This window comes from Macrotis lagotis, chromosome 6 (genome assembly GCF_037893015.1).
Source record: "Macrotis lagotis isolate mMagLag1 chromosome 6, bilby.v1.9.chrom.fasta, whole genome shotgun sequence".
Classification (NCBI taxonomy): Eukaryota; Metazoa; Chordata; class Mammalia; order Peramelemorphia; family Peramelidae; genus Macrotis; species Macrotis lagotis.
Genome location: NC_133663.1, coordinates 121,217,998 through 121,233,230, shown reverse-complemented (window position 1 = coordinate 121,233,230; position 15,233 = coordinate 121,217,998). Strand labels below are relative to the sequence as shown.

The 15,233-nt window shown below is 32.8% G+C and overlaps 1 protein-coding gene across 1 annotated transcript in view; it reads left to right on the top strand.

The window, feature by feature from the left end:
• KLHL1 (kelch like family member 1) overlaps window positions 1–15,233 on the top strand; it is a 529,576-nt gene that overhangs the window by 444,942 nt on the left and 69,401 nt on the right. Inside the window, exon 8 of the mRNA XM_074192758.1 lies at window positions 14,739–14,901. Coding sequence (XP_074048859.1) covers window positions 14,739–14,901 — 163 coding nt within the window. The remainder of the gene's footprint in view (window positions 1–14,738; window positions 14,902–15,233) is intronic.

Below are 15,233 nucleotides of genomic sequence, written 5' to 3'. Positions count from 1 at the left end.
GGGACAATCAGGTAGAGAAATTCTATAAGAAGGTGAATAAGAGCTCGTAAATTAATTCAATATATCCTTTGATACTTAATACTTAATGAAAAGGAAGGAATGGGTGAGGACAGTAAAAAAATCTTGGCAAATATAGATGAGAAATAAAAAATGGGAGAGACCAAAGATTTGTAGATTACATGGAAGTCTTAAATCCATAGATCGTGATTATGTTCTTTTAGAATAGAATTAAAAAGTCTTGAATATACTATGCACCAAATAACACCATCTCCCAAAAATGCAATAGAATATATTTACATGGATAGGAAAGAGTTAGTTATTAATTTGGGAGCCATTGCTAAATGAGCTGTTTCTTTGCGTTTAGAGCATTGGAATAGGAAATACAATAGGAAATAAATAAATAGAGAAGAATTAAAATGAGTATAAAAAAACAGGGCAAGAAATAGAAATAACTCAAAACTGGCTTATTTGAACAAGAAATTGATAACACATAGGATAAAGACAGAAGAAAAAATATAGACATCAATTGCAATGATTTCATTCAGTAGTTTATCTGATATATGTCAGTTGCTATAATAAAAAAGCAGGAATTAAAAAAAAAACTTAAATGACAATCAATCAATATATACAATAAGGGCTTATGATGTGCCAAGCAATATATCTATTTATTTACCAAATAGGAAAATATGGTAGATAAGGGTAATATAAACAAGTTTGCATAATCTTACAGAGAATGAAAGTGGAGGATGGAAATCATCATAATAGAGGTGGAGAGGGAAAGCTCATCTAGAAAGTTTGGCAAGAGATCCTACTAAGCAAAATCATTCAGAGACCCCTTAAATAATGAACTTGAAAATAATCAAAATAAATAATCAGAAAATGGTCAGAATAAATATTCAGAGAAAATGGGAAATAGTATATGTATGTGTGTATATGAATTATAACAAAATCCTTTTCAGGATCAAGGATGGCAAGGCAGCTATACTTGGACAGCTTATAAAAGGAGAATTAGCATTTGAGACAACCAAGGTCAAATTACCACTTGGGTTTAATTTAAATAATCTTAGGGTAGATCTTTGCTGTACACAATCATGAGTGCTTAGAAAGGTGAATTTACAAGATATCTGAAGAGGGAAAGGTATCAGATGTGTGAGAATAATTTTAATCCTATAATAACCTGCCAAAGGCTACCAAATAATCATCATCAAATACCAATGTACCATATTTCCCCATGTATAAGATACACCTTAATTTTGAGGCCCGAAATTTGAAAAAAAAAGAATTACATAAAGTTATTGAACTCCAGTTTTATTCATCATAAAATTCATACAACTCCTCTTCACCCATCCCCATCAAAACTCCCACCCATTAGCTAATCCTCATCTGTGTTTGATGACAAATCACTGTTTTAGGAGAGGTTCTAACTGCTCACCTGCCTGTGCTCTGGTCTGGGATTGACCACAAGCGCTCCCTGGGCAAGTCTGGTGTGTGGATGCATGCTTATTCCAATAATGGAATGTTACCTACTGTCCTATTCATCTATATTTTTTATTAAAATAATATAAACATTGCGAGTTTCCTTGATGTAGGTACTAGTCCAATGCAAGCAGTTTCTTTCAAGCAATATTCCATAATAGATCACATGTTTTATTATAATAAATGACTAAAAGAGCATGTATAGAAGATCTCACTGTACTTAATATTTGTTGACTATTTTTGAAAAAAATTAACATTTTCAGTTCTAAATTCTCTGTTGGATATTGTTTTAAGATTTGACCTAAGGACAAAGGTTGTCTTAAAAAACATTTTTCCAACTCTTTGTCTCTTCCACATGTACATGAACATTTTCAACAGTCTTAAAGACAACAGAAAATAACTTTATTTAATGGCTCCTTGTTATTAATATCAAGTGAGAAATAAAGTAGGCAGATATATATTTTCCAAAGGTTTACTGCATTATCAGGGAGCAGATCCAGCAAAGAACCATAGTTGAAGAATTCATTATAGAAGATAAGACCCTCCAGGTGTTCCTTTTGCATACAAAGTTGTAATATTTATATCAAACCCTAGAATATTATAGAGCCCCCAACAGGAGAGCTATCTCCATAGAGATAAATTAAATTAAATCATTCAGACTGAAACACTAACATACAAGACAATGAAAATATACAATTTCCAGATTTTGGCAAACAATTGAATCTGTAACAACCTATGACTCCATCTGTATAATTACACACACATACACACCACATACTACCTCACTCATATTTCTATTTTGGGCAGTTACTGCAAATGGACAGTGACTTTAGCCCAGATTTTAACAGGAAAAGAAAAAGCTGGACAGGGTTCCTTTAAGGGAAATTTCAAAACTTTTAATGAAACAAAGATTCACCTTCTTTGATACCAATATCTAACAGTAAAATTGTCTGACTATGAATAATGAAATGCTGTGGTCTCTAAAGTAAAGAATTAAAATGAATAACATTCATAAGCTAGATCGAGTAATATCATAAATAATATTAAAAATAATAAATAATGAAAAATAAAAAGTTGAACCAGAGTTAAGGATGTCATCAAATAAATATATGACAGAAAATGAAGACAAGCTGGTGTTCATAAAGTATGATTTAAAGATAGCAGGGAGATCATGTAGACCACAACAAAGAAGCCCCCTACCTTAGAATTTGGAGCGTACTCCTTGCAGTCAGTTCATGGTCAGACATGTACATGAGTCACAAAAGATGGGCTGCAATTTGTATCACTAGAGGGAATGTACAGATGGATGAGATCACAAATCCTTAAGAACATTTTGAATATTTTAGACCAGAGGTGTTAAACAATGAACCCAGGGGACATATCCTCTGAGTGTGGCTAGAGCTAGATTAAAATTTAATTGGGAAATATTTTTTAAAAATAAATGAAAATGCAATAAAAATGAATAATATTACATCTTTAAATTAAATCAGCATGCAGCTGCAGAGACCCTTATGTATATATTAATGGTCTCCATTTTTATTTGAGTTTGACACCATTGGTCAAGACTAACTATATATTAATGGAAATATAGTATCTAGAGCAAGGGTAGGTGAAGGTTCCATTGAAATCTTCAATGTGAAAATCGTATCTGAAATAATATGTTAAAATATGAGTACAGCATTTCATTTTAGGAACAAGATATGGAACAATTGTAGTTGCCACTACATGTTTTATAAGGCTGGTTAAAGGAATTATTTCAGAAGACTTCAAAGTGAGATAAAATGAAATTTCACAGGTAAATTGCTTTACAAACTTTGAAGCATTATATAAATGTTAGCAATCATTTTCTGTTTTTAGTAAATGATATTCATTTATAATCTAAATCTGTGGTTTGTTCAGTTTTGGGAATATTTCACAGAGATTATGTGACATAAGTGGGATTATGGTGGAAAATGAAGTGATATGAGTACAAACTAACAAGAAAAAACTCAAAGCTATTTTCTCCATATAACATTCAATAACCATTATTACCCAATTTACTAGTCCTGGTGTTGATATCTCTCTCTAAGATTGTGCTGGCTTATGATATAAGAATAAAGTAACTCTTCTAGCTATGTGCTGCCTTACAGAAACAGTCTCCTTCAGGACACTTTTAAATCATCCCCAACTTGAATCCTATCATCCCTTGCTATAATGAACTGATCATCAGTTGGTACCCCACCCTGTATTTATGTTAATAATTCAATTACCTTTGATAATTTTAGTACTCCCTTCACCAGTTAAGATCACACTTTCCATATGGTTCTTGCTACACAAACTAGATTTTTCTATTTAACTCCTAGAAGGTTCACTACTCTAATCAGAAATTCTGGTCTTAACCTCCTATCCTTCTACCTCTCCTTGAGCCTCATCCTTCCTAAACACATTCTTTGCACTCATTAACTTCCCACTACTTATTCTCCAACTGTTAGCCCTGCTTGAACTTCAGTTTCTTCACTCTCTATTCTTAACCCAATAGTAAACTATTTCAAGATCCCCACTTATTGCCAAAACTCTGTCTTGGATCAATCTCAGGATTTACCTAATTCAGAAGTTGATGCAATACTTCTGGAGTAAGTCTTGCAACCTTGCTAACGGTGTATAATGCTAATTCATGTAATTAAATTTCACCTGGACACATTTGCTTTAAGACAATTATTGTTTCCCTCTCTAATTACTTCCCATCTCACTCTCCATAGACACTATCCCAGATTTCCTCTTTTCAACTGAAAAAGGCAATTGTGAGAGGCCTGAGTAGAAATTATCTTGACTATGATTTACTGAGAAAATTGGGGCTATTTGACTTGAACTACCTATTTCCCCTTCTTTTCATTTCAAAATCCTTTGACACTATCTTCCACACTCTCTTCCTTTCCAGTCTCTATCAAATAGTATCTGTCTTTTTTCCCCACTAAAAAAAGTGCATGGTATCTTCCCATTTTCTACAGCAAATTCAACCTCAATTATCCTCTGTTTCTCAAATCTTAAACCTCTTCTTATCTATTTTACCTCACTTTACTTCACTTACTTCTACTTTACTTCATATTGCTTTCAAATATACCCACCTCCCCCTTTTCCCTTAAAACAGAATAAAGTTTGCCACACTACTGTGCCAGCTTGTTCCTTTTCTAAAACAAACTTGAAGAAAAAACAATGACATCTATGCTTGCTGCCTCCACTCTTACTCTCATTCACTTTCCAACCCTTTGCAATGTGGCTTCTCACCTCATTACTCAACTGAAACCATTCCTTGCAAAATTACCAACAAAATCTTTAGTGACAAATGTGATGATCTTTTCTTTGTCCTTATTTTTCCAGTCTTTTGTATTTGACACTGTTGACCATACTCTCCTCCCAGACATTCTATTTTCTCTGGAATTTTGCAATCTTAATTCTCCTCTTACTTCTCTGATAATCTCACTCAGCTTCTTTTGCTGCCTCATCATCCCTTTCACATCCCCTAACTGAAAGATTTCATATAGGCTCTATCTTAGACCCACTTCACCTCTTTCTCCATATTTTATTCCCTTTATTCTTAATTCTATCAACTTCTATAGTTACTGACATTTCTCTACCAAAGACTCTTATCTATTTACATATTAAGTGTTCATGGTGTAGTATATTCACCCCCAGTATTTCCCCTACACTTCAATACTGGATCACCAATTTCTATTTTAGATTTTAATACTTCAGAATGGATGTCCAAGACACTTTAAACTCAGCATGTCCAAAACTGAACTCATTACCTATCCTCTCAAACCTTCCCTCTTCCAGATATCCCTATTTCTCTTGAAAGTACCACCATCTTTCCATCTCTCATTTTTAAAATCTCACCATTAACCTCACATATACTCTTTCATATATCCACATATCCACATAACCTCCTCATCTCACATACCAAATCAGTTGTCAAATCTTCCTATTTCCACCTTCTGTGGTCTGCCCTGCCACAGGTCCAATCCCAACAACCTCCAAAATGATTCCCTACCTCATATGACTATGTGATTCCCCTAATTCAGTCAAAGTCAGTGGCCTCCAATTGTTTCTAGGATATTCAAACTCTACCCCCTTCTTTTTTCTGTTTTTGGTTTTTGTTTTCAAGATCTTAGCAACCTGAGACCTATTTTTCTGGGCTAATTATTTCCCCTTCTACATTCTGTGATTGAGCTAAATTGGACTTCTCTATGTTTCTCAAATTTCCTCACATCCAGGCTTTTGTACTCTCTCCCATTCCTAGAAAGCACTCCCATTTTGTCTATGCCTCTTACAATATTTTTCTTTATGAAGTCTTTCTTGATTGTCCCATTTACTAGGACCCTTCCTCCTAAGCTACCTTATATTTTAATTACACTATACAATTGTTTTTATTCATTTTTATATTTAAACTTATGTATATGTGTGTCTGTATATATATATATATATTATTGTTATATATGGTTATGGATATAGACATATATATCTCTATATATACATATTTATACATATATTTGTGTCTATATATGGTTACATAGAGACATAAATATATATACACACACACACACATATACATCTACTTGCTACACTCAGTAGAGCACAATCTCTGTTATAGTAAGAATTCTTTGAAATTGTATCTACAGAACCAATCAGTGTGTAGAAAATAGATAAAATGATAGATTGATATAAAATGACAGTTTTACATAGAAGTGAGCAAAGCACAATAGTTAACAGTGCTGGGTTTGAAATAAGAGAACCTGGGTTTGATTTCCATCTAAGACTTAGTTTATTGACTATATAATCAATTAACCTCTTATAGACTCAGTTTCCTCACATGTAGATCAAAATAAGTTAAATTTATACTATGAGATAATGGATTCAGAGCTGCAAGCAATCTTCTCAGTTATCTAGTCCAACCTTAATGTAATAGATATGAAAAGCAAAGGACCAGAGAAGTTCATTGATTAAAACAAGATCTCACAGGTGGTATATGACAAAAACAGGATTTGAAGTCAGAATATTTGTCACTGAATCTGGGACCACTCTCCCTCATACTTCACAAACTTCTTTTGAAGAAAGTATTATAAAAACTTAAAGCACTATATAACTATGAATTATTATACACTGCAAATGTTAAAGGTATTAAAATTAGGCATCTTTAATTACTTTGTCTTATTTATTTCTCTCCACACTCAGAAATCATTGAGAGTGTTTTGGGTATTTTATTTATTGTTAGTTCTTTGCTTTGAAAAGCTTTGAGAGTTAGCTCTTTACTGCTGATTATTCCCTGAGTCACTGCTTTTGTGGTAGCAAATATTAGCTACCATGACCATTAAATAAATCATCACCATCATTAGCAATGAATATTTATTAAGGGCCACCATGCCCTTGAGATGTTTACAATCTCATTCAGGAAAGACAAATATAGAAACATATCAATTAAGGACAAACAAGGCCATATATATGTTATGAGAATATAAATGAGATGGAGTCTTTGTGACTTTCATGGAGTAAAAACTTATTAATATGATAGTAGTTTGTTTGCCATACTAAATAAATAAAAATAATTAGAATTCCTCATTCTCCAATTATAGTCATTCTTTTCCTCTAAAAACAACTAAAACAAGTTAATTTAATAGACAAAACAGTAACTTGTTTTTTCTAATTTCATGAATTTCAGATTTCAAATACCAATAATACGTGTAAAAATTTTATATTAGCCAACAGAAAATCAGTTTCAATTTCTCCACTATGTATTTTTAAGATCCCTATTAATTGAAATGAGATATGATTAGAAAATTGGAACTAAATTTAATGTGATCTTGAACCAAAAAGATATGCTCAAAAGGAAATGATGTGATATAGTAGAAATGCCATTAGACTAGAAGTTAAGTCAAGTCAATAATAATTTAAGTACCTGCTATGGGTCTGGCACTGTATTATGCACTGAAGATACAAAGAAAGTGAAAAAAACACTCCCTATGCTCAAGAAACTCACAGTATAAAGGAAGAGACTAGCAAATATCTATGTGTTTATGTATGTATGCAAGTATATATGTATTATATATATATATATATGAAAATATATGTTAAACAGAGTATATTCAGAAATCTTTTCTCTAGAATAACTATTTCTACTATTACATGAATTAATGTAAATAATAAATTATATTAATAAAATATATAGAGAGATCATTACTATAATAGTTGAGTTAGGCATTCAAGAGATAAGATTTCTAGATCTTTTTTTGACATTAGGCAAATCATTTTCACTCTGATGGTCTCAGTTTACTCATTTGTGAAATGACAAGAGCGATCTAGTTAATCACTTTGGTCCCATTCAGATTTAAATTCCCATCTTCTTTGATAATTTAGATTGGTTGAACAGGAACAAAAATATGGTTTGTTCAGACCAATGAAGAATTTGCAGTAAGAAACAGAATAAAGTACATGAATGACTCATGAAGAGCTGACAATATCTGGGCCAGCTTCAGACTGGCCAATTCATAGCATCCTGCCTTCTAGTTATGAAATCATAATTTTAAAATATTACCATTGCTACTAGAAAAGGTTCATTAATCTAACCCCCTATGATTTCACTCCTTTAATTTCCCAAACCAAAATGGCTCCCTCCTTGACTATCAGTCCTGAATGTGTGATGTCTTCCTCTATTATAACTGAGAATCCATAGGGCACCTAAGTGGCCCATTAGAGAGAGCACCAGTCCTGCAATCAGAAGGACAGGAGACAAATGTGTGTTTGTGTGTGTGTGTGTATAATCATACACACACACACATGTTTATGTATATATATATATATATATATATATATATATATATAGAGAGAGAGAGAGAGAGAGAGAGAGAGAGACATAGTGTAGTATATATATATATTTATATATACTTATATATATTTATACACATATATATCTATATCTATATATATGTGTATATATATATACACATATATATATCCAGGACCATGGGAACATAGAGGAGGAAGGAATTTTTTTTCTGTTTGTTAGAGCACTAAATCTGGAATTGGCTAGACCGGGGTTTAAGTCCAGTCTCAAACAAGCATTAGCTAAGTGACCCTGCATAAGTCATTTAACCTCTTTACCCCAGTTTCTTCATCTGTACAATGGGATTAATATTAGCAGTTACTTTTCAGTGTTCCTTTAAAGATTAAATACTTCATACAGTGCTGGAACATAATAGATTCTTTACAAATGATATCTATCAGTATTATTATTATTATTATTATTATTATTATTATTATTATTCCTCATAAATTAAATAGAATTGCTGGAAACTACACTGACCACAAAAGAGGTTCTGGAAAGAAAGAGATGAAAGTGATACTCTAAACAGGAAGAAAATTCAAGAAAATTCAAAGCTCAAGATGAATGAATTTGGATTCCAGTTTACAAAAATATAAATCTTTCAGGCACACTATGCTGTTAAGTAAGCAAAAAATTATAAATTTCAATTAATTTTCTCAAATAAAAGATTAATCAACCATTAAAATATTAATGAATGAATAATGATTTATCAACTGCCTACAAGATACCAGATACTGTGCTAGGTGATAATGTGGAAGACAATCCTTGCTCTCAAAGAGTTCATAACTAATAGATCAGACAAGATAAAAATCAACTATATAAAAATAAAACAAATACAGAATAAATTAGAAATAATTTCAGAATGCAGACAAAAAAACTCAAGAAAGATTTCTCATAAGGAATGAGATTTTATCATTACTTATTAGAGAAATACAAATTAAAGCATGTCTGAGATACCACCTCACACTGGCCAATATGACCAGAAAGGACAATGACCAATGTGGAAAGGGATATGGAAAATCTGGGACACTAATTCATTGCTGGTGGAGCTGTGAACTCATCCAACCTTTCTGGAGAGCAGATGTTAAGGATGTCATCAAATAAATATATGACAGAAAATGAAGATAAGCTGGTGTTCTTAAGGCATGATTTAAAGATAGCAGGGAGATCATGTACACCACAACAAAGAAGCCCCCTACCTTAGAATTTGGAGTGTACTCCTTGCAGTCAGTTCATGGTCAGACATGTACATGAGTCACAAAAGATGGGCTGCAATTTGTATCACTAGAGGGAATGTACAGATGGATGAGATCACAAATCCTTAAGAACATTTTGAATATTTTAGACCAGAGGTGTTAAACAATGAACCTAGGGGACATATCATCTGAGTGTGGTTAGAGCTAGATTAAAATTTAATTGGGAAATACACACATTGCCCAAAGGGCAATAAAACTGTGCATACCCTTTGACCCAGCAATACCACTACTTGGTCTATACGAGAGGTTATTAAAATGGGTAAGAACATCACTTGTACAAAAATATTTATAGCTGCCCTGTTTGTGGTGACAAAAAACTGGAAATTAAGTGAATGTCCTTCAATTGGGGAACAGCTTAACAGACTGTGCTATATGTATGTCATGGAACACTATTGTTCTATTAGAAACCAGGAGGGATGGGAATATAGAGAAGCTTGGAAAGATTTGCATAAACTGATGCTGAGTGAGATGAGCAGAAACAGAAAAACACTGTACACCCTAAGACTAACATGGGGATGATGATCAACCTTGATGGACTTACTCATTCCATCAGTGCAACAACCAGGGACAATTTTGGGCTGTCTGCAATGGAGACTGCCATCTGTATCCAGAAAATGAATTATGGACTTTGAACAAAGACCAAAGACTATTACTGTTAAATTGGGGGGGGGGGGAAGCCATTACATTATTATGTAATTTTACCATCTCCTACTTTATTTTTCTTCCTTAAAAATATGATTTCTCGGGGCAGCTAGGTGGCACAGTGGATAAAGCACCAGCCCTGGAGTCAGGAGTACCTGGGTTCAAATCCGGTCTCAGACACTTAATAATTACCTAGCTGTGTAGCAAGCCACTTAACCCCATTTGCCTTGCAAAACCTAAAAAAAAAAAAAAGTATGATTTCTCTGTCATTACATTCAACTGAGATCAATGTATAACTTGGAACCAATGTAAAAACTACTGTGGGGGTTTGGGGGAGGGAAGCAAGAATGGGGGAAAATTTGTAAAACTCAAAATAAATAAAATCTTTCTTAAACAATAAGGAATGAGATTTTAATTGGGCGTTGAAGAAAGTCAGGAGGTAAAGATGAAGAGAGAAAGTATTCTAGGTTTGGGGTACAACCAATGAAAGAAGTTTGAAGTCTCTGGAATTTGTGTTTTGTTCAAGGAACAGCAAGGAGGTCAATATCCCTGGATCACAGGGTAGATAGTGGCAAGTTAGATATAAGAAAACGGGAAGATAGTATGCCTGATTATAAAAGTCTTTGAATGTCAAACAGATGATTTTACATTTAATCCTAGAGATCTAGATTACATTCAGACTTGATTGAATGAGAGGAGTGGGTGACTTGGTCAGACTTTCATTATAGAAACGTGACAGCTAGACTGAGAGGATGGGCTGGAGGGAGGGGAGATATTTGAGACAAAGAGACTAATCATTCAAGTAAAACAGTAGTCCCAGCATGCAGTAATAAGGGTCAGCACCAGAGGAGTGTCAGAGGAGAGAATGAGACAAATACCAGCAATGATATGAATGTAGGAATGACAGGGCTTAGCAATAGATTGGATATGGGGAGGGATGAGAAAAAAAGAAGGAATCATGGTGGACCCCTAGGTTGTAAGTCTGGAGAGCTAAAAACTGGGAGATTGGGAGGAAGGTGTAGGGAAGTTCAGATGCAGGGAAAGTTTCAGAGAAAAGCTAAAAATTTCAGTTTGGAACACGCTAGTTTAAGGTGTTTAAAAAACATTGTGTTTGAGATGTCTTAATAGTCAGTGCAAGTAGGGAGAGAGGTTATGATTGGATAAATAGATCTGTGAATCATTGTCAAAGAGATGATAAATGAAACTATGGGAGCTGATGAGGTTACCAAGTGAAAAATTAGTAAGAGTGAAAACAAAAGGGTCTGGGACAGAGCCCTGTTGCTGTTCCTTATTCAGTCATTTCGGTTATATCTGATTTTTCATGACTCCATTTGGGGTTTTCCTGGCAGAGACACTGGAGTGGTTGATCATTTCTTTCTCCAACAACAAAAATACTCATCATGAATGGGTCAGCTGGGTGGCACAGTGGGTAGAACACTGGGCCTGGATTCACTTAATCCCCATTTGCCTCATTTTTCTCATCTGTAAAATAAACTGGAAAAGGAAATGGCAAACCACTCTAGTACCTTTTGACAAGAAAACTTCAAATGGGATCATAAAGAGTCTGAAATAACTGAATAACACATGCATCATGACATTTTAATGATACATACAAGAAGAATGCATTATTTCTTGGAATTCATATTTGTATATTTGGGAGAAGGGCATATCATGAGAGGAAAAGGGAAGAAATAAGTTTTTATATAGTATTTATATTTACTTATATTCCAGGCACTTTATAAATATCTCATTTGATCTTTACAATGTTATGAGATATATTTTATTATTATCCTAATTTCATAGATGAGAAAATTGATGCAGACAAAGCTTAATTGCCCAAGGTCAAAAAGTTGGTAAATGTATGAAACTATATTTGAACTCAGGTCTTTGTGATTTTAAATAAATCATTTCTGTTGTTAATTGTGTTTCTTTTTGGTTTGTTTTCTTTATGAGTTCTAAAATTCATTCAAATACAGACTCCAGTCCAAGTGATCTATTAGAATGCGTAGAAACAATTTATCCGTATTCCAATAATTGAACAACATTCCATGTGCTATTGAGAGTACTTGAATCGGCATTCACCTTTAATAAACTAACTTTGGAAAAATAGTGCCTGAAAAAATTGATAAGTATCTCTAATTTTAATCAATCAATCATCATTGTTATATCAGTTGCATCTGTATTAAGAACAAATTGAAAATTATATCTAACTTCATTCATAACCAAGTGTCCTAATCTTGAATCCCTTGTAAGATCTGGAATAAATATTTTAAATTACTATATAATCTTATGAAAACACACTGAGAGGCACACATATAGATATCATCTATTTCAAAGAGCAAGATACTGTTAGTACATTTTATTTTTCTTAATGAAATGCCCAAGTAATCCATTAATTCCCAACAGAAACACAATTGTTAGTATCATATAACCTATAGATTAAATGAGGCAATGTGACACTCTAGAAATGAGTCCAGACCTGAAATTTAGGGGAAGCTAGAATTTGAACACTATTTTTGACTTTTACTTACTATATGATCATTGAAAAATTACCCAATCTCAATTTCCTTATCTGTAATATAGAAATTAAAATACTTATATTTGTAATAGATACTTCACAGGCATATTATAAGAATCAGATGAGAGAATGATTTTGATAATAAGATAAAGAGAGATGAGATAAAGGATTTTTGCTGACTTAAAAACTATATGTTATCAAAACATAAATTTCGGGAAAATGAGGGGCAGTTCAGTTAAAAATGAAAAAGACTTAATTTGTAGTAAGATAACCTGGGATTGAATCCTGCTTCTGGTGCCTAACAACTATAAAATACTGGGAAAATAATGTAACCTTTCTGAACTTCAGTTTTCTCATTTGTAAAATTAAGGAGATTGGAGCAGATGGTCTTCAAGGTTACATTCCAGCTCTAATCTATTATTCTGTGATCCCATGAATGGTTTTCCATCAATATAACTTTCCATTTTTAAGCTTTAGAAAGAATGCCTGATCCAATTTTTTCACTAATCCCAAATAGGTTAACTTTCTGGGGGTAGAATTTCAGAAAATAATCAAATAATCAGAAAATGCGACTGAATATTGTAAAGGGACTCATGACAGAATCTGTTTGCCCTAATAGGAACTCTCAGGTTATTTCCCTTTGAGCAGGATCTGATGGTATTTTTCAGTGTTTTGTGAATCTATCTTTTCACAAGTTCCTATGAATCTTTATGTTATTTGACTTTTTTCTGAGTATGAAGCAAAAATGTGTTTGAGAACCTAATTTTCATGCATTACTTTTAATGCTGTCAGTACCAGAAGACTTTGTTTTTAACGAACAGTTAAGGAAACTTAAATATAAAATCCAGATGAGAATAATAAGCCAAAGAAAGATAATGACCTTTTGGGAAGGGGGGGGGGTCAGTCTTTAGTATTGAACCTATTGGGTCTTTGGGGGCTTTAACAGATTATAGGGTTATGGAAAGTAATTGATAATTTCCCAAAGCAATCCATCACTCTCTTCTCCTGATCACTTAATGTAATGTCATTATAATTTTGCAGAGCCTATCCAAGATAAATGAACTAATAGAAAGGCTGAAGAGATCAGTTATCCATATGCATAATCATAGTTAAGATATTCTTCATTCATTTTTTCTGTTTAATTATTTTTAATTTTTTTAAATGTAATTTTTTAAATGTTATTGTGGATTTCATTTATAAAACTCTAATTTTTCAAGGGTTTGAAGCAATAACTACAATGCAATCTGAAAACAGTGTAAATATAGGACAAAAAAGCATATAGCTAAAATTTTGAAAATAGTTGTTTCCTCTGAACCTTTAGATTTGAGTTCATTTATCAATGTTGAATTGAAAACAGTAGTGTTCCATTTGTGGCCTTATCTTTTTGAATTCATTTGAAATACTGCTCACATATTACAGTATTAGTTTATATGAGTCTTTGAGATAGTCACAAAACATTTCTTTTTTATTATCTCAAATAAGACTGCATTTAACTATAACTTATGTATGTTATTTCTCACTCAGGCTCCAACAATAATGCCATTCTTAGTATCTGTTTCCTTGGATCAGTAATATGTGTGGCAGATAGAAATATATGAGATCAGGGAATCATAAGGTTATTAGTGCTACCAAACAGTTCTATTATATAAACTGAAAATTAGTATCCTATTGTAAGCCTAAAGGCTCCTTTAATATTATATTTATTTTCCTTTAATATAGCTAATATTCATTTCAATAAAACTGATCAATTCATGATATATCATGTTCTCCAATATATCTAGTGTAATTATTTCTTCATAACAGGAGTTTATACTAAATAACATCAGACCACTTCATGGGTATGTGTGTATGTATGCGTCTATTCACATACTACATGTATGCACATGTATCTGTATATTTATGCTCACACACATATATATATATATTTGCATTATATTGGAATTATCTAAATTGATAAATAATTACATTAATTTATGACTTTTTTATTTGTTAGGTGTGACTGTACTTGAAGGTCCAATTTATGCTGTTGGAGGTCATGATGGCTGGAGCTACCTGAACACAGTGGAGAGGTGGGATCCACAAAGCCAGCAGTGGACATTTGTAGCAAGTATGTCTATAGCTCGGAGTACAGTTGGTGTGGCAGCATTAAATGGCAAGTGAGTAGCTTACCTTGGTCTTTCACTTGAATATTGTGCAAGGTAATCATGGTTCTCATTTTACTTTTTGACAATCTCTGAAGTAAGAAAAATGATGCTAATTTAAATGTTTTTAGTTTTCTCACTTCTGCCTTAGTTATCATGGTTATTATCTACAATTTTATTATCATCCCTGTGCTGAAATATCTTGAACTAAAATCCAGTTCTATATACTGGCAGTTTCAAAAAGTTTTATCTTCTATAGATGAGTTGTAGTGGTTTAATCATCTTGTGACCAATCTACTGCTTATAAAATTCTCTATTTTTCACTTTAGTTTGTCCACAAACTTGAC